We start from the raw sequence: 27,584 nt of genomic DNA on the forward strand, positions 1-27,584 counted from the left end.
TGAACTCTCTGTTGCATTTTGTGTGTGTATTAACAGGGAAAGACATTGTGCATTTTTTTTTTTTGCAGAGGTGGGTTTTTCTTTCCTCTCTTAATGTCTTCTTTAATTAATATAGCAAAAGTCTCTTTTATTGCAGTGCATAATTATTTCAAAATGAGATCTATTATTTTCTGGCTTAATTGGAAACGATGAACAAAGAGTCATTAAAAAAAAAAAAAAAGAAAGAAAACCCTCCCATCCTTTGAAGGCTAGAAATCAGGGGGTCATGCTTACACGTGCTTTGTGGCCAGCACACCTTCCCTCATCTCATTGCGTATCTTGCTTCTGAGATGAAAGTGCTTCAGGTTTGTTGATCTTTGTTTTAACATTTGTGTTGCATTCTTCCTCTAGGCTGATGTTCCCTGATGGAGTTTGTGGAAGTGTTTCCCTTCCTATGTGTAGGAAGGGAAGCAAATGCTTTGTGGTGTTTTCAGGAGACCCGAGGTGCTGATGAGAAAGCAGCTGAGGTTGGGCTCTGTAGCTGAAGGACACTCCTGCACCTCCTGGCTGAAATCGATGAACAATGAAATCAGTGTTAGATGTGTTGGTGTTTGACCAGTAGAAGTTATCGAGGCCACACCGGCTAGTTTTGCCTGACAGGAAGTCCTGGATTCACTTGTGGGAGAACCGGATGCTTTACTAGGTAGAAAGAGCTTAGTGATGTCAGAAAAATCAGTCACACGTTGAGATTAAAGGAACAATGTCATGTGTTTTACTTCTGCAACTTTTCAAGATAAGGTGGTATCAGGTTGAAACTCAGTCTTGAGTGCTGAGAGTGAAGTGGGGGTGTTTCTGTGGGCGCTGTTGTTCAGGCACATGTCAGGGTCCCGTGCGAGAGCTTGAGGCTGGCTGCAGAGCCGGGGTCTGGTGTCCCCAGGGCGCCCTCTGTCTTGGTTCCAGGCAAGAAGGACGCAGCCTGGGCCTCTCCTCCCCAGAAAGAGCGAGGAGAGATTGAGATTCTGCAGCAACTGCCACCCCCTCACGCTCCAGGCCACTCCAGTTCACCAGGAACCTTCTAGCCTCTGCTTACGGGGCCTTTGTCCAGGGCTGGCTGTGCCCTCTCTTCACTCGCCAGCATCTCCTGTCTCAGACGTTAGGCTCATCTCTTCTGCCCGCTAAACCCTGGCACACGTGTGGGTGGGAAGCCTGCTGGTGGGGAGCCTTGCCCTGACTCTGCCTCTCTTCGGCTGGTGTTCTCTTGTTTGGCTCCATAGAAAACCCAGCCTGAAAGTGAATCACTGTCTCTTAATTTTTGAGCTTTCAATGGGTGAGTTATTTGAAGCAAACTGTCTCAGGGTTTTTGCTGCCCTCTTTCCGCACAGACATTTCACGGGCTGGAAGGAGCAGTTTGACAGCCCCTGGTTACTGGCTCCGGTGCTTGTTTGGTGGGGCGCACCAACACGAGCAAACCAGGCGTCTCCTCCAGCCATTTCTCACCCCTCAGCTTCCGAGCCCTTGATGGGCATTTGAAGCAGAATGCTTCGTGGGGTCACACTGTTATTTCTTGTCATTTCTGAGTGTTTTGTGAACGTTCAGCCCCTGTTTCCAGTGAAATGATTTTCTGTCCAATTCAGTTAACTCAAATTTGCTTTTCCCATTTTCATGTTGACGGGAGTTTCTTCCTCCTGTAATAAAAGTGAGCAGTTTGCACTTACAATGTCAGAGTACTGGTCCAAGGGGCTTTTTTACTCTTAACAGTTTTCCTACAGTTCACCCATTAAAACATACAGAGGCTCCACTGTATGCCCGAGTGGTGTGTCACACTCAGTCTTGGAACTTTTCATCACCCCAGTCACCCCCCACTTTCCCTGACCTCCTGTGCCCCACGCAGCAGCTCTTCTCTCTGGATTTGCCTGTTCTAGACACTTCAGAGAAGGCAATGGTACCCCACTCCAGTACTCTTGCCTGGGAAATCCCATGGACAGAGGAGCCTGGTGGGCTGCAGTCCATGGGGTCTCGAAGAGTCAGACACAACTGAGCGACTTCGCTTTCACTTTTCACTTTCATGCATTGGAGAAGGACGTGGCAACCCACTCCAGTGTTCTTGCCTGGAGAATCCCAGGGACGGGGGAGCCTGGTGGGCTGCCGTCTATGGGGTTGCACAGAGTCGGACACGACTGAAGCGACTTAGCAGCAGTAGCAGCAGCAGACATTTCGTGTAAATGGAATCCTACAACTGTAGTCTTTTGTGACTAACGTCCTTAGCTTGGCATAACGTCTGCAATGTCCATGTTGTAGCACGAGTCAGTACTTCGTGTTTTGATTTTGCTGAATGACATTTCACCTTACGGATAGACTTTTGGGTTGTTTCTCCTTTTTGGCTGTTAAGGAGTAATGGTGCTATGAACATTCGTGTATAATTTTTTACGTGGACATGTTTGCAGTTCTCGTACGTGCCTGGGAAGTAGAAGTACTGGGTCATGGGGTAGCTAAATGTTTAACTATTTGAGAAACTGCCAGATTGTTTTCCAAGGTGGTTGTGTTAGTTAACAATCTTAGCAGCCGTGTGTGAGAGTTTCAGTTTCTCTATCCTCATCAATGCTTGTTATTATCTTTCCTCTTTTTTTTTTTCAGTTCTATAACTTTATTTGACAATTACTGGTTAGTTTTCATCCACAGTAATCATCTGTAGCCTTTTGAGGATGGTGACAGATACGTAGGTAGCCAGCATACAGAGCTCGTGTGGTGAGTCTTCGTATGTCTTCTGACAACCTCACACAGCATGAGGCGTTCCTTGATCTTTGGCCCAGCAGCTTTGTTGGTTCTGGTGTCAGTGCACACGCCTGGAGCTCCCACCTCCTCCATGACAAATTGCAGGATTCCTTTGAATACCCAAGGGGCACGCTTCTCGAAAGCCCCTCTGTGGAAGCTCTTGTGAAGGTTGATAGTGTATTTTCTGGTCATCACCTTGTTGATGGTGGACGGAGCCTTCTTCTTGCCACCCTTCTTGGTGGGAGCCACCTAAACCCAGGCGACAAGGAGGCTGCGAGTGGAGTGGGACAAACCCAAGTCCGGTCCTCTCTCCTGGCCAGCTTCGTGCAACCGTCCCCGGGGCTCTTGGAGTCCCAAGTCTGGGTGTTGTTATCTTTCTGATTATAGCTATTCTCATTAGTGTTAAGTGGATTCTCCTTGTACTTTTTTTTTTTTTTGGCTTGTTTAAAATGTAAATGTGATTTTCATTTGTATTTGTAAATATTTGTGTACATTTAGTAATGGTTAAAATATCATTAGTTTGCCATATTAGATGTATATATATGGAGTATAGTTGATTTGCCATGCTGTGTTAGTTTCAGGTATACAGCGGAGTGAATCAGTTATACATATACTACATAAAGTCCACTGTTTTTTTAGATTCTTTTCCCATAATAGGCCGTTATGGAGTGCAGTTCTCTGTGCTGTACAGTAGGTCTGTATTAGTTATCTGTTTTATTCTACTTCTGTTTTGGGAACAAGTTCATTTGCACCCTTTTTTAGGTTCTGTATCTAAGCTGCTGCTGCTGCTGCTAAGTCGCTTCAGTCATGTCCGACTCTGTGCGACCCCATAGACGGCAGCCCACCAGGCTCCCGCGTCCCTGGGATTCTCCAGGCAAGGACACTGGAGAGGGTCGCCATTTCCTTCTCCAATGCGTGAAAGTGAAAAGTGAAAGTGAAGTCGCTCAGTCATGTCCGACTCTGTGCGACCCCATGGACTGCAGCCTACCAGGCTCCTCCGTCCGTGGGGTTTCCCAGGCGAGAGCACTGGAGTGGGTGCCACGCCTCCTCTGCCGTATGTGAGCAGTGCCCTTTATTCGTCTCTCTCGTGCCTCACTCACTCAGTGTGGGAATGCCCAGGTCCATCAGTGTCGCTGCAGGCGGTCTGGTCTTTTTTATGGCTGAGTGATACTCTGCTGTATGTGTACCACAGTCTTCTTTATCCATTTCTCCATTGATGGGCACTTAGGTTGCTTCCATGTCCTGGCTATTGTAAACCGTGCTGCAGTGAACATCGCAGGGCATGCATCTTTTTGAATTATAATTTTCTCCATCCTTGTAGTTTTGATTTGATTCCCTTTACAGCTAATGGTACCAAACATCTTTTCATTGTGCTCTTTGGCCATTTGTACATTTTGCTTGAAAAATGTCTTTTCAGAGCCTTTATTTTTTTTTCTAAAACATTTGTTTGTTTCTTTATTTGGCTGCTCAGGGTCTTAGTTGTGGCATGAGGCTCCTTGTTGCAGCGTGTGGGATCTAGCTCTGGCCAGGGAATGAACTGGGCCCCCTGCATTAAGAACAGGGAGTCTTAGCCACTGGGCCACCAGGGAAGTCCCAGATCCTTTATTTTTGGTTGGGTTATTTGTCTTTTTATTATTGAGTTGTAAGACTTCCTTTTATGTGGTAGATGCAAGTTCCTTATCAGATGGTTTGCAAAAATTTTCTCCTGTTCTGTGTGTTGCTCTTCCATTTTCTTGATGGTGTCCTTTGAAGCATAGAAGTTTTAAATTTTGATGCAGTCCACTTTATCTAAATTTTCTTTGTTGCTTGTGCTCTCAGTGTCATATCTAAGATCTGAGCTATTTTATGTGAACTTTATATTTAAAGCAGTTTAATTCTTACAGCGGATCTAGGAGAGAGGCACTGTTGTTACCCCGTCTGTAGATGAGGAGCCTGAGGTGCAGGGAAGTGCGTTGACGCAGCAGGGTCACAGCTGGTGAGCGGGGCTGCGGGAGCCCAGACCCACATGTTTGTCTCCGGAGCCTGTTCTCTTGGCCACCGTCCTCTGTTACTTTCTATGCTGCTGCTGCTGCTAAGTTGCTTCAGTCGTGTCCGACTCTGTGCGACCCCATAGACGGCAGCCCATCAGGCTCCCCTGTCCCTGGGATTCTCCAGGCAAGAACACTGGAGTGGGTTGCCATTTCCTTCTCCAATGCATGACAGTGAAAAGGGAAAGTGAAGTCGCTCAGTCGTATCCGACTCTTAGCGACCCCACGGACGGCAGCCCACCAGGCTCCTCCGTCCATGGGATTTTCCAGGCAAGAGTACTGGAGTGGGGTGCCATTGCCTTCTCTGGTTACTTTCTATAGGACTAGTTAATTAAGGTCTTTACTTCTTTGAGTTCTTATTAATTTTTTTTCCTCATTAGGCACCTCATCTCTTCATTTACCTTGCAGAGCTTGGTGTAGTTTTATTTTAGGTCTAATGTAGGTGTAAGCATTGCTATCAGTTAATTTTTGTACTACCCTCCCGTGATAATTGTTGCTAATTGACCTAATAAAGTCCTACTTAAGTCTTTTCTGGTCATTACACTAGAAGTAGAGTCGTAGCTATAGAACACTTGAAGAAAGTATTTGATTTTATTTTGCTAACCAGTTAATAAAACCTCAGTGTTGACGTAGATTATAAATTTCCCAGAATAGGGTCCCTGCCTCCCTCGTGTTGCATTTTGTTTGGTCACGATATGTCTGGATGGCGCCGTTGTCCAGCAGATGAGTTAGAGCGTGGTGCTCGTGAACCATGGTAATGGTGGAATTCTGACAACGGCATCTGCTGTTTCTTTCCCAAGGAGAATCGGAATGTAGAGACACTGCTCAGATCTGTTTCAAAAGCCTGGACTTTTGAGAAGAGTTCCACAAGCCATAGAAAGATACTGTCACTAATTTTAAGTCTATCTTAGACACATTATGGTTACATAGCAGAGTAAATTTATTAACTAGATTTTACAAGAGAAATATACTATTGATTATTTGTTTTAATTAAAATATTCTGCCTTGGATAAAGTAATTAGTGCTCATGAGTGAACAAGAATAAGTTTGCTTTTATATCTGACATGGGGGCAGGCTTCCTCCATATATATACATGTTTTTATCTGTTTTTCAGAATATTTTTATAGCTTTTCAACTATGTTCTAACTTTAGAATTGTATTTAAGAAAATTATCACTGTGTGTGGTGCAGTGTGCACTGAGTTTATCCTGTCTTATGCACAGAATTCCACCATCTCCTGGGTAAAGATTTTCCTCTCATTATATTGAGTTAATGTCATACTTATAGGAACTGTGATTTCTAGGCCTTGCTCTCCATGCTTTTGAAGTTGGCTATCAAATATGACTTTCCCTTTGTTTCTTGGGTTTTCATTGTTCAATTAGAATTTTTGAAGATGAATGTATTTTAATATTTTGTACAGATTTCCCTAGAAACTTGATGTGTTTTCAGTTTATGAAAACTTAAATATACTCTTGTTTTTATTTTTTTAATTTAATTTTACTTTTAGCCACACTGCATGGCTTGTGGGATCTTGGTTCCCCAACCAGAGATTGAACCCAGGCCCCTGCCCTGAGAGTACCAGCGAGTCACTAAATCCTCGCCACTGGGTTGCCAGGCGATTTCCTACTCGTTTTTAAGTAGTTACTTTTCACTAGGTATTTGTTTCTCTTTATAATAAAGAGTTTTCATTTATTTTAAAATTCATTTATTTTTAATTGAAGGATGATTGCTTCACAGTACTGTTGGCCTCTGCCATAGACTAACATGAGATGGCCACGGGCATACACACGTCCCTCCGTCCTGGAGCTCCTCCCACCTCCCACCCTTCCTGCCCCTCTAGGCGTTAGAGAGCCCCAGTTTGGGTTCCCTGAGTCATACTGAAAGCCCCCACTGGTTATCTCTTTTACCTATGGTAGCGTACAGGCGTCCGTGGTGCTCTCAGTGAGACCCGCCCTCCCCTCCCCCCAGCCTGGGTCCATGAGTCTGTTCTCTGCTGCGTCTCTACTGTTGCCCTGTAAGTAGATTCCTAGGTTGCCCTGTGAAAAAAGGTAGCATATTACATATACCTTTTACACTTGGCTTTTTTTGGTTTTATTTTTAAATTTTATTTTACTGTGTCTGTTTTTACCATCTTTTTACGGACTGGAAATCAGTCCGTATCAGCTTGCGGACATCATCCTGCTTCCCTCCAGGGGATCTTCCTGACCCAGGGGTTGAACCTGGGTCTCCTGCACTGCAGGCAGATTCCTTACTGTGGGGGCCACCCGGGAAGCCGTGTTCATTTTCTCTACATGTTCTTATCTGTTTTACTGTGTTTTATTTACCCAGCCTTCTAATGTGGACATTTTGGTTGTTTCCATACTCTGTAAATTACAGAGGACACTGTAGTGAATAAGCTCGTACGTGTGTGTTTTGTGTTGTTGGAGTTGTGTCTTTGCGTAAATTCCTGCATAGGGCATCACTGGATCAAAAGGTAAGTATGTATGGCCTTCTGTTCAGTTTTGCCAAACTCTTCTCCGTCAGGGTCACACCGTTTGCCTTCTCAGGGGCTGTGCGTGAGAATGCCTTTCAGCACAGGCTCACTTGCAGAGCCTGCTGTTAGGCGTCTGCGTTTTTGCCAATTAGACAGTTGAGAAATGGTATCTCTTACTATTAGTGAATTTGAATTTAATGTTTAAGGGCTATTTCTATGTTTTTTTTTTAAATGAATCATCTGCTCATATCTTTTGCTCATTTTGTTCTTCTGGATTTTTAGATTTTTTTTTCTCTCAATTTTTATGGCCTGTTTATATATTAGGGATATTGGCCCTTGGTGATATATGTTGAAAATACTTTTCTCTTTGGTTGCTTCTGTTTTGGCTTTGTTTATAGTATTTTCCCTGTGTTTTTAAGTAATTGAGTTTATTAATTTTTAAAATTGCCTTTGGATTTGAATCATATTTGGGCTTCCCTGGTAGCTCAGCTGGTAAAGAATCTGCCTACAATGCAGGAGACCGTGGTTTGGTTCCTGGGTCGGGAAGATCCCCTGGAGAAGGGGTAGACTACCCACTCCAGTATTCTTGGGCTTTCCTGGTAGCTCAGACAGTAGATAATCCGCCTGCCATGTGAAAGACCTGGGTTCCATCCCTGGGTTGGAAAGATCCCTGGGTTGGGAAGATGCCTAGGCTGGGACAATCCCCTGGAAGCATCCTTAGAGGGCCTTTCCTTAATTCAGGTTTTAGATGAACTTACCCAAGGTTTTTGAGCTTCTTTTATGCTCTTCTGTTGTGATTTAGATCCTAGAGCATTTGGAGTGTGTTCTTGTGTTTGGTGTGAGGTGTGGGTCTGGCTGTATCTTCCCCAGTTTGGAGTGTGTTCTTGTGTTTGGCGTGAGGTGTGGGTCTACTGTATCTTTCCCCAGTTTGGAGTTTGTTCTTGTGTTTGGTGTGAGGTGTGGGTCTGGCTGTATCTTCCCCAGTTTGGAGTGTGCTCTTGTGTTTGGCGTGAGGTGTGGGTCTACTGTATCTTTCCCCAGTTTGGAGTTTGTTCTTGTGTTTGGTGTGAGGTGTGGGTCTGGCTGTATCTTCCCCAGTTTGGAGTGTGCTCTTGTGTTTGGCGTGAGGTGTGGGTCTGGCTGTATCTCCCCCAGTTTGGAGTGTGCTCTTGTGTTTGGCGTGAGGTGTGGGTCTGGCTGCATCTCCCCCAGTTTGGAGTGTGTTCTTGTGTTTGGTGTGAGGTGTGGGTCTGGCTGCGTCTCCCCCAGTGGCCTTGCGGCTGTCCCAGTGCTGTGTACTGACAAGTCCGTCTTTGCCCCGGTCACTGGTACCGGAGGAGTTTATCCCACACTTGTCCTGGTTAACATCAGACTCTCCAGCTGCCCTGTCTTCCTGCTGTTCCCCAGCAGGTCAGGGCCGGTGGTGCCCATGTGGCAGGGCTTGTCTCCTCATTAGGGAGCAGATGCACGTGAGCTCACGTCGTGCCAGCCTGCTGGTCGTTGCTGGCATCGCCGTCACACTGGTACCTGCCTGATCCAGGCCCTTGTTGTTTTTGTGGTTTTGCCTTTCTCTCTCTGCTGCTTCGCCAGGCTCTGCTTTATTCCCTCTCTTCCTGCTTCTCTTTGTCTGTCGAGTTTCCACCTTGGGCCTCCTGTACGCTCTTGCCTGTCCTAGGAACACAGTGACTCTCTCTTGACTGAATGATTAAACAGTTGTTGGGTTGATACTTGAGAGCCCTTGTGATGATTCCCCCCCAACTTTCCCATCCTTCTTAACTGCGCCCTCTCCTTTCCTTTGCTGTCGCCTGGGTCTTAGCCTGCCTGTGGCACTGATTTTCCTGTCTGTAGACTCTGTGTTTCACAGGTTCACAATAATGTTACATGTGGGCTGTCAAAACTTTATAGATGTCAAGAAAGATCAAACCCATTGGATACCAGTATTTTTAGAGGGTGTTATTCTTCTATTGAGTGAAATTAAATCATCGGCCTCACTAAGCTCTCCCGTGAGCTGTGTTCTTTTTATGTTCCTACAGATTATATTTTTTTGGTTGCTGCGTATGCCTTTTCCCCCAGCCTCACTCCTGGAGTTCAGTAAATCATTAAAGTTGAAGTAAAAGTCTCTCAGTCGTGTCTGACTCTTTGCAACTTCATGGACTATGTAGTCCATGGGATTCTCCAGGCAAGAATACTGGAGTGGGTAGCCTATCTCTTCTCCAGGGGATCTTCCCAACCCAGGGATCAAACTGGGGTCTCCTGCCTTGCAGGCAGATTCTTTACCAGCTGAGCCACCAGGGAAGCCCAAGAGTACTGGAGTGGGTAGCCTATCCCTTCTCCAGGGGATTTTCCTGACCCAGGAATTGAACCGGGGTCTTCTGCATTGCAGGCAGATTCTTTACCAGCTGAGCTACCAGGGAAGCCCCTAAATCATTAAGGGAACCCTCATTATCAGTGGTTCCCCCCCCTTTTTTTTAAAGGATAGGGGGACCGTTTGCTCCTTCTCCCTTGTTGGGAGCTTCTTGATGAGGTGAGTTTCCATAGGAGGAATGAAGACCCACCTCGTGCGGACCCCCACTCATCCCCTTCCTTTCTTCAAGGGAAAAGGGTCAAATTTGACAATGTAAAGACAAATGGTTAGAGCTGATGAGATGAAAACGACGACCTGTCACCTATGAAGTATTACTCCACACCAGAACGCAGTGTGCCGTGACCGTGAGGAGCACACGCTGCAGGCTGAGCGCGGCAGCGAGAAGCGCAGGCCCGAGCCCACGCCCTGCGCTGGGGAGACGGCTCTGTGGTCTGCAGAGCTCGGCCTCTCCAGGACCGTTTCCTGTCCTGCAGAAACAGGGCTCACTAGGAGTCCCCCTTCGTAGACTTGCTGTGGCTTGTAAAAGAGGACGCGCGTGGACACCCCCACACAGGTCCTGATTCCTCGTAAGTGCAGAATGACACAGGTTTCACTGGACGGAATCATGACCACCCACGGTGGCCCCTCAGGGCTCCGAGGGTGCTGCGTGCTTTGGAGGTGGACTTCTCAACTCTGCAAGGCCCAGGGTCGTGTCATTGGGCCTTGCTGATTTGAATCTGTTCTTTAGAAAGTACAGATTTTAGGTATTTTTTCATGTGTGCATGCCCTCTTATTATTTATAGTTCTGCCGTCTCATCTCTTGCTGGGATTTTCACAAAATCTGTAGAAACACGAAATCTGAGGCCACCTGCCTCCTCCTGTCCCTTGTGTTTCTTTCTCCCCCGGTTGAAGGGACCTCTGTATAGGGAATGTTCTTTGTTATTCTTTTCCTGGAATCTCTCTCTCCGTCTGCCCATCTTTCACCTGTCCTTCTATCGCTTACTCTTCCGTCTTGTTCCCAAAAGCATCAGAGGCAGCTTACAGAATACCAGAATACCAGATGAGCTGGTGAGAAACGGGGCCCGGTTTAGACAGCAAGGCGAGGAGATGAGCTTGCGTGAGGGGTGCGGGCCGTGTGAGGTGCACGCCTTTGCCCTGTGAGCTCCGAGATCGACAGCAAGCGTGTGCCTGAGGCCCCCAGCAGAAACACGAGGGAGACAGGATGCTCGCTGTCTGTGAAATAAACAAGGGGCTTAGGAGAAGCCAGCTTTTCCTGCTCTGAGGCTTAGGAGAATAATTTTTGCATGTTCTCTGAAATCAAAGAGTATTTCACCTTTCTTTTTTTGTCAGAGTTCTCTGGGTCGTTGGTTACATTCTATAAATGGAAATGTCCCCAGAACTATTCTCCCTGTGTGTGTGATGGCTAGGGAATTAGGTGGTTCTGCTTATTGACAGGGCTCGGCCAGAAATAGAAAAGGACAGCCTCGGAAAGGATGTCAGTATTTGCAAGTTATGTTTTCTTTTCGGTGCTCAGCTCAGGGAACATTTTCACCTAGTTTATCTCCGTTTGAGGGCGCAGTGTGGCCTCTCATAGCATTAAGAGCTTTAGTGCTCGGAGACGGTGCACGCTGACTGCATTGCCGTAGACAACTGAGCTAGCTATTGTAGATGTGTTACTTTTATATAAAGCATTTCATGTTCTTTAATAAAAAGTTTCAACAGGGAGGAAGGCTTTATTCTGAGTTAATTACCATGGAATACAATGCTTTGACTATTTAGACTATTAAAGGGAAGGTGTAAGCGGTGAAGACTTTTAAAAACGGTGTCATTATTTAAATTTCAGTCAGGACTTTTCAAGCTTTATCTTATCTGTGCCCGTCTTTTAAAGTAATAAAGCAACAGGACGGAAGGAGCGAAAGGTTATTTCTTGTCTTCCCCTCGGTGTGCAGGTGCGCTCACTACCAACGGCATCAACGCAGACACCAGCATGGAGATTGGACGGGCGAAGAACTGCCTGAGCCCCGAGGACATCATTGAGAAGTACAAGGAGGCCATCTCCTACTACAGCAAGGTGAAGCCTCCCGCAGGCCCTTTATGTAGCCGCGCTGCTTTAGGCAGGGTCCCTGGTGTGCACAGGCAGTGCTGCCACGGGGTCTTCCAGTTAGTGGTCTCTGTAAGTACTCCTGCGTCGTTCCCGGGTGCATAATACCATATGCCTGAGAATGGGTTTTGTTGATTGAAAATGCTGTATATTTAATTTAGTGTCTGAGAAAAGGGGGGAAAGAGGCTACCATAGCCCCACTACTCAAGATAACATCTCAGTATCTATTTTTTGTCCTTTTTTGCCAGTGTATATTATCTGTATCATAAAAATGGTGAGATTCTGTATTTATTTACTGTGTAGAGACGTACATTTTTCATTTGGCATATTATGTGTGTTTCTACATTATCGAATTTTCTGTGACATGGTTTTTAATCAGCTGTATAGCAATCCATCTTGTGGATACACCATTTTTTTCTTTACTTTGGACTGAAGAAAAGTTTAAATTTTAAATACATTTAACTGAAATACTGGAAAAGGGCCTGGGGTTGTACAGAAGAGTGATAGCGAGTGAGAAGTGAATGTCCCCTGCTTCCCTCCCCTTATTCCCTAAGAGTAGCAACTGTTAACGATTGGCGCCCTCCAGGTGGCGCTAGTGGTAAGGGACCCACCTGCCAATGCAGGAGACAGAAGAGACTCAGGTCTGATCCCTGGGTCGGGAAGATCCCCTGGAGAAGGAAATGGCAACCCACTCCAGTATTCTTCCCTAGAGAATCGGATGGACAGAGCAGCCTGACGGGTTATAGTCCATGGGGTTGCCAGAGTCAGACACGACTGAAGTGACTGAGCACAGCACATATCCCTTTCATGACCTTTATGCCTGTGAAATATACGTGTGCATGTACACGTATATGAGAAATAAATGCCTACACCTATGCATAGTATATGTATGTATATATGTTTTATTTACAAAAATGAGACCATACTGTATAATTTCTTCTGCAGCTTGCTTCGTGCACTCAGCCATATATCATAGATAGCTTCCCATTTCAGGCCTGCTTGATCCTTTCAAACAGAGACTCCTTCCAGTATGTGGGTGTAGTCATTTCTGCATCAGTTCCTTTTGTGGAGAAGGTCATGAATAAGACACCTGCAGCAGGGCCAAGGGCCTCCCCCTCAGCATTCCCGGCTCACCCTGACTTACCCAGTTACCAGTGGATGGACACTTAGGTTTTCTCACTTTCTCACTCTTAGGAAAAATGCTTGACTGAACATTCTTAGTCTTGTCCAATAGATTCTTGTGTTCTTGTGTGTTCTTGTGTTCCTTTAGTTAAGATTTCTGGAAGTTTAGTCACTGGATCGGAGAAGGCAATGGCACCCCACTCCAGTACTCTTGCTTGGAAAATCCCATGGACGGAGGATCCTGGCAGGCTGAAGTCCAGGGGGTTGCTAAGAGTTGGACACGACTGAGCGACTTCACTTTCACTTTTCACTTTCATGCACTGGAGAAGGAAATGGCAACCCACTCCAGTGTTCTTGCCTGGAGAATCCCAGGGATGGGGGAGCCTGGTGGGCTGCCTTCTATGGGGTCGCACAGAGTCGGACACGACTGAAGTGACTTAGCAGTCACTGGATATGACATTTACATATATCATTGGTTACTTTCAAGTTACTCTCCAAATTTGTTCTCCAACAGGGGATGAAAAGATGGAGAATTACTCATTTAACCAATTCTCTATTACTGAGTATTGTATACAGCCTGGACAACACCCGAAACATAGGGAACTCGAGGGCAAACTATAACAGTAAGGACTTTATAGCCAATAATGTCTTAGGTCTTGTTTACAAAGTGTCAGCAGATTGCCAGGAAAGCTCTGTAAGAGAGTATTCTAAGACAGTACCAAACAGAAAACCCATCAGGAAAAGATTCACTGTATTAAAAACGGTTTGACCACAACCTAAATGAAAAACCACTTAAACAAAATGCAAGCAACATCAAGAAAAAGATCTGCGATGTGTGTCCATGACAGACATGAAGCTAACACCCACAGTTTACGAAGAGCTGTCGCAAAGCAGTAAGAAACGCTCCCTGATTTAAATGTGTGCAAAGGACAGGATGGTGGTAGTCTGTGGTGCTGGGCCTTCTCTGATGCAGCGGGATTTCCACCTTGGTTTTGGAGTCAGGCAGACCTGAGTTCACATCCTGCTAGCTTTGTGACCTGGGGCAAGATACTGTACTTTTGGGGGGCCCCATTTCCTTTATCTGTAAATAAGCTTAGTATTTATTTTAGGGTTTTGTATTAGAAGTGAATGAGATAATTCCCTCCTGTATTTCTAAAAGTATCAATCGCGTGCTGCTGCTGCTAAGTCGCTTCAGTCGTGTTCTACTCTGTGCGACCCCATAGACGGCAGCCCACCAGGCTCCTCTGTCCCTGGGATTCTCCAGGCAAGAACACTGAAGTGGGTTGCCATTTCCTTCTCCAATGCATGAAAGTGAAAAGTGAAAGTGAAGTCGCTCAGTCGTGTCCGACTCTTCACGACCCCATGGACTGCAGCCCACCAAGCTCCTCCATCCGTGTGATTTTCCAGGCAAGAGTACTAGAGTGGGTTGCATAGTTCTGTGTTTACTGCTGGTGCCTTGGTAGGTGGTTACTAGGGAATCAACAGTGAAAAACAGGGGCATGGCCCCTCAGCAGAGAGCTTATGTCCCAGGACGATGCTTGTAAGCCCAGGTATGGAGCAGGCTTCTGGGAAGTGTCCTGTTTGTTATGACTGAGTGTAAATCTCATGGTAATATTTAAAATGTCGTTGTTGTGCTCAATCATGTCTGACTCTTTGAGCCCCCATGGGCTGTAGCCCCCCCCAGGCTCCTCTGTCCACGGAATTCTCCAGGCAAGAATACTGGAGTGGGTTGCCATTTACTTCTCCAGGGGATCTTCCCAACCAAGGGATTGAACCTACATCTCTTGCATCGCATGCATTGGCAGGCAGATTCTTTAGCATTGTGCCTCCTGAGAAACCAGTGTTCAAAATATGTAACTATAATCAAAATATGTGAAAAAACCCTGAGATGACCTTTTTTCCCTTCAGTAGTTTTCTTAAGAGTTTTGTAGGAAGGGAAATAATTTTATTTCAATGGAAACAAGTCCCTGTTAGATTCTGTTGTGTTGTTAAATGGTCTATAAAACTGATATAATTTTTATATCCGTATTAATAGTTAGGTAAGCACAGTTCCTGCTTGTGCCGTCTTTGGTAAATTACCTGTAACTTATCACAGGTTCTGTGCATGTTATGTCTTAGAAATGAGGATGTAGTGGAGGCCTGCTCCTTCTGGCACAGTAATTTCTTTTTCTACCTTTTACAAATAATTTTAGTAAGGAACACGAGCAACTGTGTGTTTCTGCTTCTTAATAATCCATAAGTGGGCAGACTGCATTTTTGTGAGTGGTTATACCAGGCAGGCCTTGGGGTCTCAGCTGACACTCGTTGGGGGTGGCCAACTCCGTGGCATGTTTGATGCCTTTCTGGGTGTGGACAGGGGTCTCCTGGCCTCAGGTTCTCTCCAGGCACCAGGATACATGGATTTATTCACCTCGGGAAGCCTCTTCCCCAGCTGCAAGAAGTCTTCAGAAAACTTATTTGAAAAGTGCTCCAGCTCAGGACCACCAGGAAAGAGAAAAAAAGGGTAGAAGGACAGGGAGCAAGGTGGGTTCACGCTGGGCCTTGGGAAGAGGGGGGCACAGGAGGGGGCCTGGCCCCCACAGTGTCCCAGTGGCCAAGGGCAGCTCTCCTGGCCAGGTGCCGCCTTAGGCAGAACCGGAAGAGCTGGAGGTGAGGCTGGAGGAGGACCATTACTGAGCAGCAGCCGAGGTCCGTCTGCCTCCTCTGGTCACGTGTCTTCACTTGCTCTTCCTCTCAAGGCCTGAGAAGCAGGAACAAGTAACTCAGGGAGAAAAGTAGACACACATCCAGCGCGCTGAGCGGACAGACACAGTGACACAGGGAGCCAGGACTTCTGCGACAGAGGACGTGAGCTGACAGCTCCTGCCTCAAAGCTGCAGCTGTGAGAGAGCCTAAGAGCACAGGAGCCAAGCGGAAACGAGCAGTGGAGTCTCCATGCACAGTGTTTTGAAATTCTGTAAAATAGCCAGCTAGTGTTGGTTGTATTACTCGAAGGAATGCTAACATATGTATATGTGCGTTTATAGGCTCACTCAATCCCTCCAGCCTCTTTTGCCCCCAGGAGTTGGGATAGCCTTTCTCAAGCACAAACTTGGCTGAGCTGTGCTGCGGGTCCTCGCGCTGGGGAGGTGCTGCTCAGTGTCACCGAGTCCCCGGGTGCAGCCTGCACGACGCGACAGAAACCTCTCTCTTCTCTTTTGACCCTACAGTATAAGAACGCTGGGGTGATTGAGTTAGAAGCGTGTGTCAAGGCCGTCCGTGTCCTCGCCATTCAGAAGCGCAGCATGGAAGCGTCGGAATTTCTCCAGAACGCGGTTTACATTAACCTTCGGCAGGTGGGTGTGTGTCCGCCTCCACGTGGAGGGCTTAGCGCAGTTCTCCTGGAGCTTTTTCACAAGTCCATCTGGTTTTGCTGTGCTAGGATTCAGTGTGGTCAAGACCCTGGAGTCAGAACTTGAAACCCTGATAAAGGGAGCTGTTTTACTTCTTTATATTATGGTCTTTTACTTTCAAAATTCAAAATTTTGTTCTTTCAAAACTTTTTTTTTGATTGGAGAGAGAACTGTGCCGTTAACAGCTTTGCAGCCTTGGCCAAGCTTTGATGCCTCTTTTTTGGTCACTTGACGCGATTGCAGTTGTGACCCTGTCTGGGTTGTTCATGTTATAAAATATGAAGTGTGTGAAAGGACTTCATACAGCTCGTTGTACACCGCAGGCCTCCCACACGTATGACCTGGCTCTGGGTGTGTTGTTGTACACCGCAGGCCTCCCACACGTATGACCTGGATCTGGGTGTGTTTTTAATGAGATAGGATCACCAGAATGTTTAGTTGCAGATTGCTAATGCAAAACCCCCAAATCAATAATGCAGCTAAACATCTATGGTCTTTCTAGTCCACTTTGGATTTTTATGGCCAGGGCCGCCAAGACGGAAAAGTGAAGCAGTTTGCTTAGGGGCCCACGGCTAGGGTGAGGACCCAGGTGGCTGTCCTCGAGCAGATCTCGCGCAGCCCGGCACTGTGCTCTGGGCATGCCTAGAGGTGGGGGGCAGAACCTGCTCTCACTGTGCCGACACTTCATGGCAAAGGTGGATGCTCACCAGGTGAAGAACTTGGAGTTTATCCTAACAACAGTGGGTTTCAACAGAAAGGCCTTAAAAGCGCAGGGATGATGGAACCCCCACCTTTGTCTGGAGCAGGGTGAGCATGGTGGGGGAGACCAGCCTGGAGCTCTTGAGGGGATGTAGGGGATGTAGGTGGCTGCACTGGAGTGTGGTGGGGTGGTCAATGGGAAAAAGTCAACAGATTGAAGACGTGTTTCGGTGAAAGGAAGGAATTAGTGACCTATGTGAGGGCCAGACGGAGTACTGCCCAGGTTTCTGGCTTGATTAGTCAGGTAAGTGATGGCCATGCTGTGTTCAGAGAAGAGACTCTGCAGAGGGAGTTTGGGGGGCAAGCTGATGGAGTCAGGTGTGTAATTAAAAGGCTTAAACATGTGGGTCTGGGGGACTCAGGTGAGACAGAGGGGAGTCAGGGAGGGAAGGGAGAGAGACTTCAACATCATTTTGCATTCTGAACATGTAAGAGAGAACGGCAGGCCTCTGTCACAGAGGCTTAGCACGTTAATGTTTTGCCATATTGACTGCAGAGCTTCTTAATTTTTAAATAGAAATAAAATAGAAACAAAGCCGTGGAGTTAATGAACGTCTTAGAGTTGATATGTATTCTGCTCATGTGTATTTTGATATCTCACATATTTATAACTACAATCTATAAAACGTTGAATATTTTAGTGTAAGAGTTAAGCACAGGGACTGGGAATACACATGGCTGGGACCTGAGTCTGGGTTTTGTCCCCCGAGTGAATTACTCAGCCTCTCTGTCCCTTCTCAGAAAAGCTTGAGGTTTCTGGTAAAGACGGGCAGGAAAAGCGAAAACCCACCGCTTGATGGGGAAGGGTGGAAGCTAGTGGTCGGCAGCACCGGCAGATGAACGGACGTCTGGGTTGGATGACCACTCACCGCGGTTTCTGGGTGACTGTGGGGCGTGAGCCCTGGGCCGGGCAGTGCGTTTGTAGGGATGAGCAGGCGTGATTCCTGGCTCTGAGGTTGCCGTCCAGGGAGCAGCCCTGGGCACACACAGCCCCAGTGGGACAGCTCAGGGTGCAGTCCTGGGACCTGTGCTGAGGGCAAGATGAGGGCTCTCCCGAGGGGTCTCCCTGTGAAGAGAGGAAATGACCCATCTACAGCAGCCGAAGAGCCCCCGAGCAGGGTGCCAGGTGCAAAGGCATGACTGGGCTCGAGCTTGGAGCTTGGGGAGCCAGAAGTCCCTCTGTGGCCTGAGTGGCCTTCTTTCTGAAGGAAAGGTGGCGGGTGTGGGCCTGTGGAGCTCTCCCCGGCTCGCCGCTTTGCTGGAGTTGGCTCATCTCCGTGTGTGGTTGCCTGATGAGCAGACAGCACAGTGGTGAGTTCTGGTGAGACTTTACAATGACAGTGACAAACAGGAGCGGCCTGGGTTTTCCTGAACCAGGGTGAGCTTTTGGTTCTCAATCAGGTGTCTCCTCCTGATGGGTCAGTCCTGCGACTCCTGTTGCCTGATGTGGACACTCTGAAAAGAACCGAGAGGGCATTATTGCAGGTGCCTTCTGCCTGAAGAAGCCCCATGCAGATGCGAAAACTGAAAATCCGTTTGGGTCTGCTGGTGTTGGGAAGGGTTTCTGCGTGTTCCAGGAGGGTTCTAGGCAGGATTCCTCTTTGTGAGCAGGAGCGTGGATCCACCTGTCTTGTCTTCAGTTGTTTACGGGAGTGGTTCATGGGCATTAGCATCGACAAAGAGCTGCGAGCTTGGAGTCTGAGAGCTGGCTACACATTTGTGTAGCGGCCCTGTAGGTCTCACCTGCAGGTGTTCAGGGTGAAGGGAGAGAGGAGTGTGAACCTTACAGCCAGAGTCAGGTTCCAATTGCTGTTTCCTCTTCGTGTGACCCTGGACTGGGAGGTGGCCTCCTTTAGCCTGTTTGTGAATCTGTAAAATGGGTATGACTATATTCACTTCTTCCTGGATATACTGTGAATTGTCAATGGGATTATAACACATGTAGAGCGCTTCCCACCGCTGGGCGCTTAGGAAGCGTTCACTGTCTGCCCACCGGTGATGTGTCAGAGCAGGAAGGGCTGCTCCTGTTTGTGGAGGACCCACTAGCAGACTCTTGACTAGGCTGTGAATTTGGTTATTTCCTTCAGTCCTTGTAGCCGCTTGTGCTAAGTGTGTTTATTCTCATCGCTGGAAGAGGAGCCTCAGAGTAAAGAAGACTTGGTCATCTGTCCCAAGTCAGATCATAATTTCAGGTGCAGGGGCCTCGGTAAAGTGTGCTCATTTGGCTTTTCCCTTCCCTCCATTCTGTACTGGAGGCCAGGCACCAGGCTTGTCGCCTAAGAATATTCCATAGGTTTTATTTATATTCCATAGGGTTCCTGTACTGCTCGAGCACAATGTCCATAGGGGGACATGGGTACCAATGGATAAACGTGAAAACAAATGAGCACTAACCGTCGTCAGTTCTGCAGAGAAAAAGAGCATACCTTGCCCTGCGGGGCTGGGGAACTTTCTAGTTGGGGCTGCTCTGGTGTTAATCTTAGTAAAACAAGTTCTGTTACCAGACAAAGACAGAAGGACAAAGCCTGTGTTACCAGAGCAGGCTTTGGTAGCTGTCACTCTGGCCTCTAGAGCAGGGGCTCAGTAGTTGTGGCTAATGGGCTCAGCTGCTCTGTGGCATGTGGGATCTTCCTGGACCAGGGATTGAACTCGTGTCTCCTGCATTGGCAGGTGGATTCTTCACCGCTGAGTTACCAGGGAGGCCCCGAACCCTTTTAGAGAGGAGGAAATAAAGGCCAGGAGTTTGCATGCAGGCCTTGGCAGTGCCACCACTGGTCTTCTTCAAACCTAGTTTGCTGTGGCTGCAAAGTCCAGGCTCTGTGAACTGCATCCTGTAGCTTCTTCCAAACAACCCGATGACTGAAGATAAGTTTCTTCATTAGTAGGAAACCTAAGTGACCACAAGAGAAAGAGGTGGTAAGGAATTGTTTGGAAAACTAGCGAGAAGCCCAGTCCCTTCCAGCCGTGGGAGCTTTCTCCCGGACCAGTGACACTCATCCCGGCACCTCCTGCAGGCCTGATGTTCAGGAACGACTGAGCCGTTTGAGAACATTTCAGCTCGTGACACTGTTGATTAGAACCTGTGGCCTCTTGGTCCCTGGTTAATTTTCTCTTCAAAGCCATTTGCATTTTCTGCGGGCTACTCCGCACAGATGTAAGAATAGCCTCTTTAAAGTTCTTGATGCAGTTTCTTAATGAGGCTGTTGCTAAGGAAACCTAGCAAAAACCCAGTAGATATGCACATAATAATGGTAACCTCGGAACTTTGTCGATTTAAGCTCAGAATCAGAGGGGTGGGAGGCTCAGGAAAGGCTTTCTGAGACAGAAGGGGGCCAGTGTAAGGATGCAGCTCAGGTTAGACGGAACAGCTCCGTCCCAGCCAGCAGGGCGCCTGGCCTCAGGATGTGTGTGCGGTCCTCACAGAGAAAGGAGGGGTTGCATGGGGAGGGAGGAAAGTCAGGGTCTTTGTTGGAGAAGGTGAAGAGAGAGGGAGCCAGAGTTTCTGCTTGAACAGGAGTCAGGAATATGGCTTGAGGTCCTCATATTTGGGGGAGAGGAGTTTTGTGGGGACCTGAGGAGGAGGGAGTCTGTCTTGGAGGGAAGTCCACACACTGGAGAAACGGGCAGGACCGGAGGGGGGGGGCCTGCCGGGTGAGCTGCCTGCAGGCTGGGGCGCGGGCTGCCTCCATCCTTACACTGGAACCCCAGGCCTCGGTTTGCAGGCCGGAGCAGCGACGAGACGGGGAGACGGCTGGTGGGAAAGGAAAGTAGAGAGCAGTGCCCCGGGCTGTGCTTGCTATGTTCAGCACCACCAGGCCTGAGCTGCCGGGGGTCTGGGAGGGTGCTCGACGGGAGAAGGAGGGGTCGCACTTTCCCACGCGGGACGCACAGCAGCTGTGTACCCCACAGGCCCTCTGGCCCCTGCAGCTCGCCATCTTCCTTCTTGCTTCAGCCGCCGGGGTCCTCCGAGCTGCGTCTGCCGTCGCCTCTGTTAATTACCCCTGCTTCACCTGGCCCTCGTTTCATCTAAATATTAAGTCCCCATTTTCTCCTCACCTTCATTTTTGTCTTTTTGTCATTATTGTTGCTAAATTGTGTTTAAAAAAATTGATTTATATCCTTTTTGAGAAGGAGGCCCAAAGTAAATAAATGTGTGCACAGACCCTCACAGACACTTACCGCTGTGAAAAGCTCTGAGCTGTTTACCTAGTGGTCACACTGCTGGCTTGTCGTCGAGCTTAAGAAACGGAGGCTGTCATCACTCCATCACAGGGTGGCTGGGTTAGGTGGTGCTTAGGTTAGGTCGTGGATGAAAGAAAACTTCTTGTAAGCTGTGCAGGCCAAAGTTGGTGTGGTTATTATTCACATTTCATTTTCTTTTTCACTGGTTCTATATATTTTGTGTTTCGAGAAGTTATGTGTTTTAAAATTCCTGCCCAAATTCCAGTGTCTTTCCCTTTCTTTTTCTCTTTCCTTTCGCTGCGTCTTATGTTCTAAGTAGTAGATGCCTTTGTCCCAGAGAATATGGGCCTTCTTAGCAAGAGGACAGGGTGAGTGTGGAGACGTGGGGTGCAGAGAAGGCCTTGGCACTTCCGCATGGAGCCGCGTCTGTGCCTCTGCCTCCTACCGCGTCAGCGCGCTGACGCGGCTTCCCCTTGCCTTCATGTTTCGTCGGGTCACTGTTTTACGAAAAATTGTCTGTTTCCCTTTTTCACCTGGAAGGCTCTCTAATGTGCTCTTTCCTTCCCTCCGATGCCTCAGCTCTCTGAGGAGGAGAAGATCCAGCGCTACAGCATCCTCTCCGAGCTCTACGAGTTGATCGGGTTCCACCGCAAGTCCGCCTTCTTCAAGCGCGTGGCTGCCATGCAGTGCGTGGCCCCAAGCATCTCGGAGCCTGGCTGGAGAGCCTGCTACAAGCTGCTCCTGGAGACACTTCCTGGCTACAGCCTGTCACTGGACCCACAGGACTTCAACAAAGGTACCGGAGCCGAGAGTTACTTCACCCCAATTAATGCGGAATGAAAAATTAAGCAGACCTGCTGTTTGTCTTGGATGGTGTTGGTGGTCAGGCTCATACTGTGGGTCGGGTAATTTTGAACCTGAACTCGGCCCCTGGCTTTGGTCCCGGCCATTGGTGGCGTGTTAAGTGCCAGGGGTTGGGTAGAACTGGAGGTCAGTTGCTAGCAGGCGTGTCTTGGTTCTTGCTTTGTGCGGGACACTGTGCCACGTGTCGAGGACACTCAGCCATGTCTGATTTCATCCAGTGGCACTTTCTTCCAGATCTTTCACTATCTCACCCAAACAGAAATCACAACAGATGCTTTTCACCTGCCCTGTCACCTGCTCTTCCTCTGATTCCTTTTCCCTCTGTGTTCCCCCAAGAGGTGAGGTGGACTCGAAGGTTTGCGAGCGCGTGTGTCATGGTTGGCACTTTTGGATGGACCCTGAGTTCTGGATGCGTTGATGCGAGCCTGTGGTTTCAGCCCAGTGTGTCTCTTTGGCAGTGGAAACCTCAGGGTGGCGGCAGTCACCCCCGCACTGTGGGCCCTTGACTGGCCTCCCAGGGCTGCTTCGACTCCCTCCACTGTGGTCACAGACTGTCCTTGGCCTGCCAGAGCCCCGAGACTGTGTGGTGTTGAACTGAATGTCATCTTGGAGCCCGAGGCTTGAAGGGACCCACAGCCAGAAGCCAGAACCTCCCTGTGGGGCCTGTCCCTGCTGACGGCCCCCTTGGCTGGCCCTCTGCGTGACCCGGTGCCCTGGGCTCTGAGCCTGTCGCCTCCTGGGCTGGGGCCGGGGGTGGGTGTGCGCTGAGATGGGGCCTGTGTGATGGAGGAGCCTCAAGTGATTCCGAGAAGGCCGATCTGGCTCCTCCTCTCTCCTTACAGATGGGGGACCGGGGTGGGCCCTGCTTGGTGGTCTTTGTGCTGGGGGCTGTCCTCACCCGTGGAGTCAGGAACGGGATGCTGAGAGGGGGCTGTGGGTCCTGGTGGCCCGGGAACCCCTTTCGTGTGCTTGTGGGAGGCTTCAGTACAGAGGGCAGGGGCTCTCCAGCGACTCCTGCTGTGATCCCTGCACATCCCTGCGGGCTGACTGTGGAGTGAGCACGCCCTGGGCTGCGTGCGGCGGCCGCTGTGGGCTCCCCCCGCCCTCCCTCCTCTGGACGCCCCTCTGCCCTTATCTGCCGGGCATCCTGCAGGTCTCCACTGAGTGTCCCCGTCGTCCCACACCTACACACAGTCCCTCTATTTTCCTCGTCACTGATTCCTGTTCCTCTTTTGCCGTGTTTCCCATGAATTGTAAGTACATTAAGACAGTGGGCAATGGTTTAGCACCCACCTCCCTCCCTAGGGTGTGTGCCCGTGAGGATGGAGACCTTGCCCCTCCCAGCGTCCCCCCGCAGGTGTCCCCGCAAACATGCGCACGGAGGGCACACAACTGGTGAGCGGCTTCCGTGACGTGTGCTTGTCGCCATCTATTGAGCAGAGTTTGTTTCTTGATCTTAATTTTTAAATCACTTGAACAAAATGTGTTTCTTTGGAAAAATGAAACAAACAAGCACACCTCCCTGTATTTGGTGCTTTTTACCTAGCCTTCTATTAATATTTTGGGAGGGGACATTCACCATCATTTTGTGAAAGAGGTTGGGGAGGTGAGGTAAGAGATTGAATAAAGTAAAAATGATAAAAATCAGCTGGCTGTATTTTTTTTTTATAAGAAATAAGTTACTTTAAATCCCATCTTCACTGTTGCTCTGGACCACTTTAAACATTTCTCAGAGAATTGAGTGGAAATCTACTAACACCCTATACTTGCAAATAAAAGGGAGATTGTCTTTATTCTCAACACCTGAAATGTTTTTCTGTTTCTTGAAGATTTTCCTTGGCTGGTATGAAAGTTGAGATAGGAACACAGAAGGGCACTGTGTATATTTGTCAGCTTAACAGCCTGCTTATTATCACTTTAATCTTATTTGTCTTCTGTGTACGAAGATTTTTTTGATCATACCTTCTGCTTAGCCTTTTCCTGAACGAGGGATTAAATTTTCCCCAGGAACTCTTAGGAAAGAGAGTGGCATACGAGTTTGCCTTAAAAGGCCGTAGTTGATGTAATAAACTCTCATATTGGTGAAATTTTTGAATACAAGAATGTTGAAAATTTTATCACTGGCTCATATGCTGCAAGTCTGACTTAAGGATAAAAAGATTCAGATTTTTATAGGACCAATTTGAATTGCATAGAAATTATGACGTATGCTATTTGGTGTTAAGAAAACTTATGCTCTTATCATAATTGCCTATGGTGGGAATTGGATCCTTATCTATTAAAAGAAAATCTACAAAGTGATATGTGCCCCATTATTGACATGATGTGCTAGAGGTGGGTTAAGTTGGGTCATTTATAAATCCGGGCTGGGTTAGTCGTGACGTGGATTTCAGCCTCTTCATCCTTTTCAGAATCTCTTTTGCATCAGCCTGTGGTCTCTGGTAACGTGGAAACACTGAGGGGGCTTGTCCTTCTCTCCTTCCCTCTTGTTGTTTGAAAGGTTTTCTGTGAGATGGAGTGGTAGGATATCAAGGTTTTTGTGTGTGGGTAGGTCTGCTCTGCTCTAAGAATCTCAATAATGATTGTTATTCAGCAACTTAAAAATTATTATGAAATAATTAAAATATACACAAATTAGAATAGTACAATGAGCCCATCACCCATATTTTAAAATAATTAGATTTGGCCATGTCTGCTTTATTCATACCTTTCTTTTTCTTTTAAGAATTTGTTCTTAAATATTTCTTTGTCGAAATATTTTTACAGCAAATCCTAGAAATCATGTCCTTTTAGCCTATATACTTAAGTAGGCATGTATGAAAAACAGGCTTTCATCAGGCTTTCAACTTGACCCACGAGCCTGTTAAGTGCCAGCTGTGTGTCAGGCCTCTTACTGGGGTACCTGGATGAATACAATGCCATCCTGGCTCCTGAGAAAGTTATGGACTGATGAAGGAAACCAAGACACGAGCTTTAGGCACTCAGTGTACCTGCCAGAGAGTGCCCGTGGGACAAGATAGTGCAGGATTTGGTGGAAATCCACAGAAGGGGCCGGTCAGCCCTGTAGGCAGGGCTTGGGGCTAGGACAGGGGGTGTCCTTTGCTCAGAGTCTTAAGTCTCACCCCAGCCTTTCTGCTACCCGCCAGGCTCCCTGGACACACAACGCTGGGTGGCGACTGATTGTGATTCCTGTCCCTACATCTTCTTCATGAAGAAGTTTAAGGTGGAAAATATTTAAAAGCACTGACTGTTGCCAGAAGGGACACAAATAATTCTCTCTGAAATCTTGTGTTTTTTTTTTTTTTTTTTTTAAACTTTTTGTTTTACATTGAAGCAATGTAAAACATTAACAGATTAACGGGCTTCCCAGGTGGCTCACTGATAAAGAATCTGCCTGCCAGTGCAGGAGACCTGAGTTTGATCCCAGGGTCAGGAAGATCCCCTGGAGGAGGAAATGGCAACCCACTCCAGTATTCTTGCCAGGAGAACCCTATGGACAGAGGAGCCTGGCAGGCTACAGTCCATGGGGTCACAGAGTCGGACACGACTGAGTGACTGAGCATGCGTGCACGCGTAGGCAGTTGACAGTGTCGAGATAGTTTCGGGTGAACAGCATAGGGACTCAGCTGTACGTTAAGTCCTGGGAACCTAAAGAGATGCTTTTTGATGGCTGTGCAACCGATTTCTTCCACCTCTAATTTCAGATACACTAAGTTATTTTGGAGGGAGTGGGCACAGTTTGTTGGTAACCATTCTTTTCTCATTTAGCTTTCCACTTTTCTGTTTTTACACTTTAGAGAAATGTGATTTTTAAATTTTATGTGTTTGGTTGTTGTTAATTAAGGCTCGTCAAATATTAGTATTTTCTTGGGGGAATAAAGTATGCTATAACTCAAATACATACCACTGAAAATATAATCTTTTGTGCTAACCTTATTATAAGTATTTCAGAATGGGTTGTTTTAGAGATTGTGTGTCTTTGTGGTGGCTCCTGAGGGGCCCTGGCGCTGCCCTGTGGCCCATGCGCCTCGAGGCCCGCTCTGATGTCCCTTGGCTTCCCTCGTAGGCACGCACCGAGGCTGGGCTGCCGTCCAGATGCGTCTGCTGCACGAGCTGGTGTACGCGTCCCGGAGAATGGGGAACCCTGCCCTCTCTGTCAGGCACCTGTCCTTCCTGCTGCAGACTATGCTGGACTTCTTGTCAGACCAAGGTGAGTGGGCTCAGACTCCGGTTGTTTCCCAGGAGAGGGGGACGGGGCCGTCTTGGTGCCAGCCCCGTCGGCACCAGCTCGGGAGATGGGGTGGGCGGTATCCCCGGCTCTCCCCGTCTTCTGGGCCCGCTCCTCCCTGAGCACCTCTCACCGCCCCATGCTGCTGCTCTTTTTGCCGCGCTTGGCCTCTGGCATGGCCTCCCCTCGCCTTTTCCCGCGCCTTGTGAAACATAAACATCAGAGTGTAACATTTACATGGAGAAGCGCACGATTCACAAGAACTCTGCTCAGTGAGTTTTCACAAAGTGACCATGTGGTACCTGGCACCCAGATGGGACACATGCCTGGAGCCCAGTGCCCCTCTGTGCCCCTCTGGTCGCTTCTCACCTTCTGGGCAGCATCTTTCCAGACTCCTGGGGGATTGTGGGTATCTTTGCCCACAGGTCAGGGCAGCTTTCTTCTTAGTCCTTTCCTCCAGCATCTTTTCATCTTACATGCTTCCTGGGGGTCACATGTGTTTTGGGTTTTGCGTGCAGTCATCTATCTCCAGCCCGGGTCCCACCCTGTCGCTGTCCCCAGGGAGTTGGTCCTGCCTGGAGTCAGTCCCCAGGGAGTCATCATTGTCTGCCACTGCACTGTCCTCTGTCCCAGGGGCCCCAGCGAGGCCTCAGGCGGCTCAGTTACTCAGTCTCTGCCAGCATCCCAGCGTCCTCACCTCCTTACAGAGAGTGGGGATGCTCCATGGGCACGCGGGGTGTGGGTGTCCTTCCCTCGGCTCCTGGAGCTGTGTCTCCCAGGTCCTGAGAGCGCTCAGCATGCTCGGTGCTGTTTGTGCGTTTCTCCGCGTGGGGTAGCTCTTGATTTCCGTTCAGGACTTCAGGCGGCCCGAGGGGTCCCTGTGGACAGCCGCCCCTCGGGGCGTCCGTGGTCTCTGGTTGAGTGTTGTCCGTGGGTTGCGTGTATCGCTGTGCTGTGGTGGGCTCGGCGGTATGGAGTGCCTGCACGTGGCCTCTCTGAAGTGGGAGGAGGAGGAGAGGCCGAGGCAGGGCCCTGGGGTCCTGGAGGCTGACGTGGGCTGGCTGGGCCTCTCCGTTGCTCGCGGGGGTGATGTTTTGCTTGTTAAGGGCGCTGCTCCCCTGCCACTGGGCCCCTGCGGCTTCTGGAGCCTCCCGGGCCGGCAGCTCTGAAGACGTGTTGCCTGGCGCAGCCCTCAGGCTGAGCGGACCTTGCTCTCAGCCTCAGGGTTCTGAGCGGCCCCGGGACCAGGCCCCTCTCCCGCTCGTCCCGGTTCACTCGGTACCCTGCCCCCACAGTGCCCAGGGGGGTGGACGGTCTCCCACGCCGGGGGACCGTGAGCCGC

The 27,584-nt window shown here is 48.5% G+C and overlaps 1 protein-coding gene across 3 annotated transcripts in view; it reads left to right on the forward strand.

Moving 5' to 3' along the window:
* The window catches only part of TRAPPC9 (trafficking protein particle complex 9), a 389,597-nt gene that overhangs the window by 33,191 nt on the left and 328,822 nt on the right, over positions 1–27,584 (forward strand). For all 3 annotated transcript variants that reach the window (XM_027560766.1, XM_027560765.1, XM_027560768.1), the window contains 4 exons: positions 11,544–11,665; positions 16,027–16,152; positions 21,730–21,946; positions 26,081–26,224. In XM_027560766.1, the coding sequence (XP_027416567.1) occupies positions 11,544–11,665; positions 16,027–16,152; positions 21,730–21,946; positions 26,081–26,224 (609 nt within the window). The remainder of the gene's footprint in view (positions 1–11,543; positions 11,666–16,026; positions 16,153–21,729; positions 21,947–26,080; positions 26,225–27,584) is intronic.

This window comes from Bos indicus x Bos taurus, chromosome 14 (assembly GCF_003369695.1).
Source record: "Bos indicus x Bos taurus breed Angus x Brahman F1 hybrid chromosome 14, Bos_hybrid_MaternalHap_v2.0, whole genome shotgun sequence".
Lineage (NCBI taxonomy): Eukaryota > Metazoa > Chordata > Mammalia > Artiodactyla > Bovidae > Bos > Bos indicus x Bos taurus.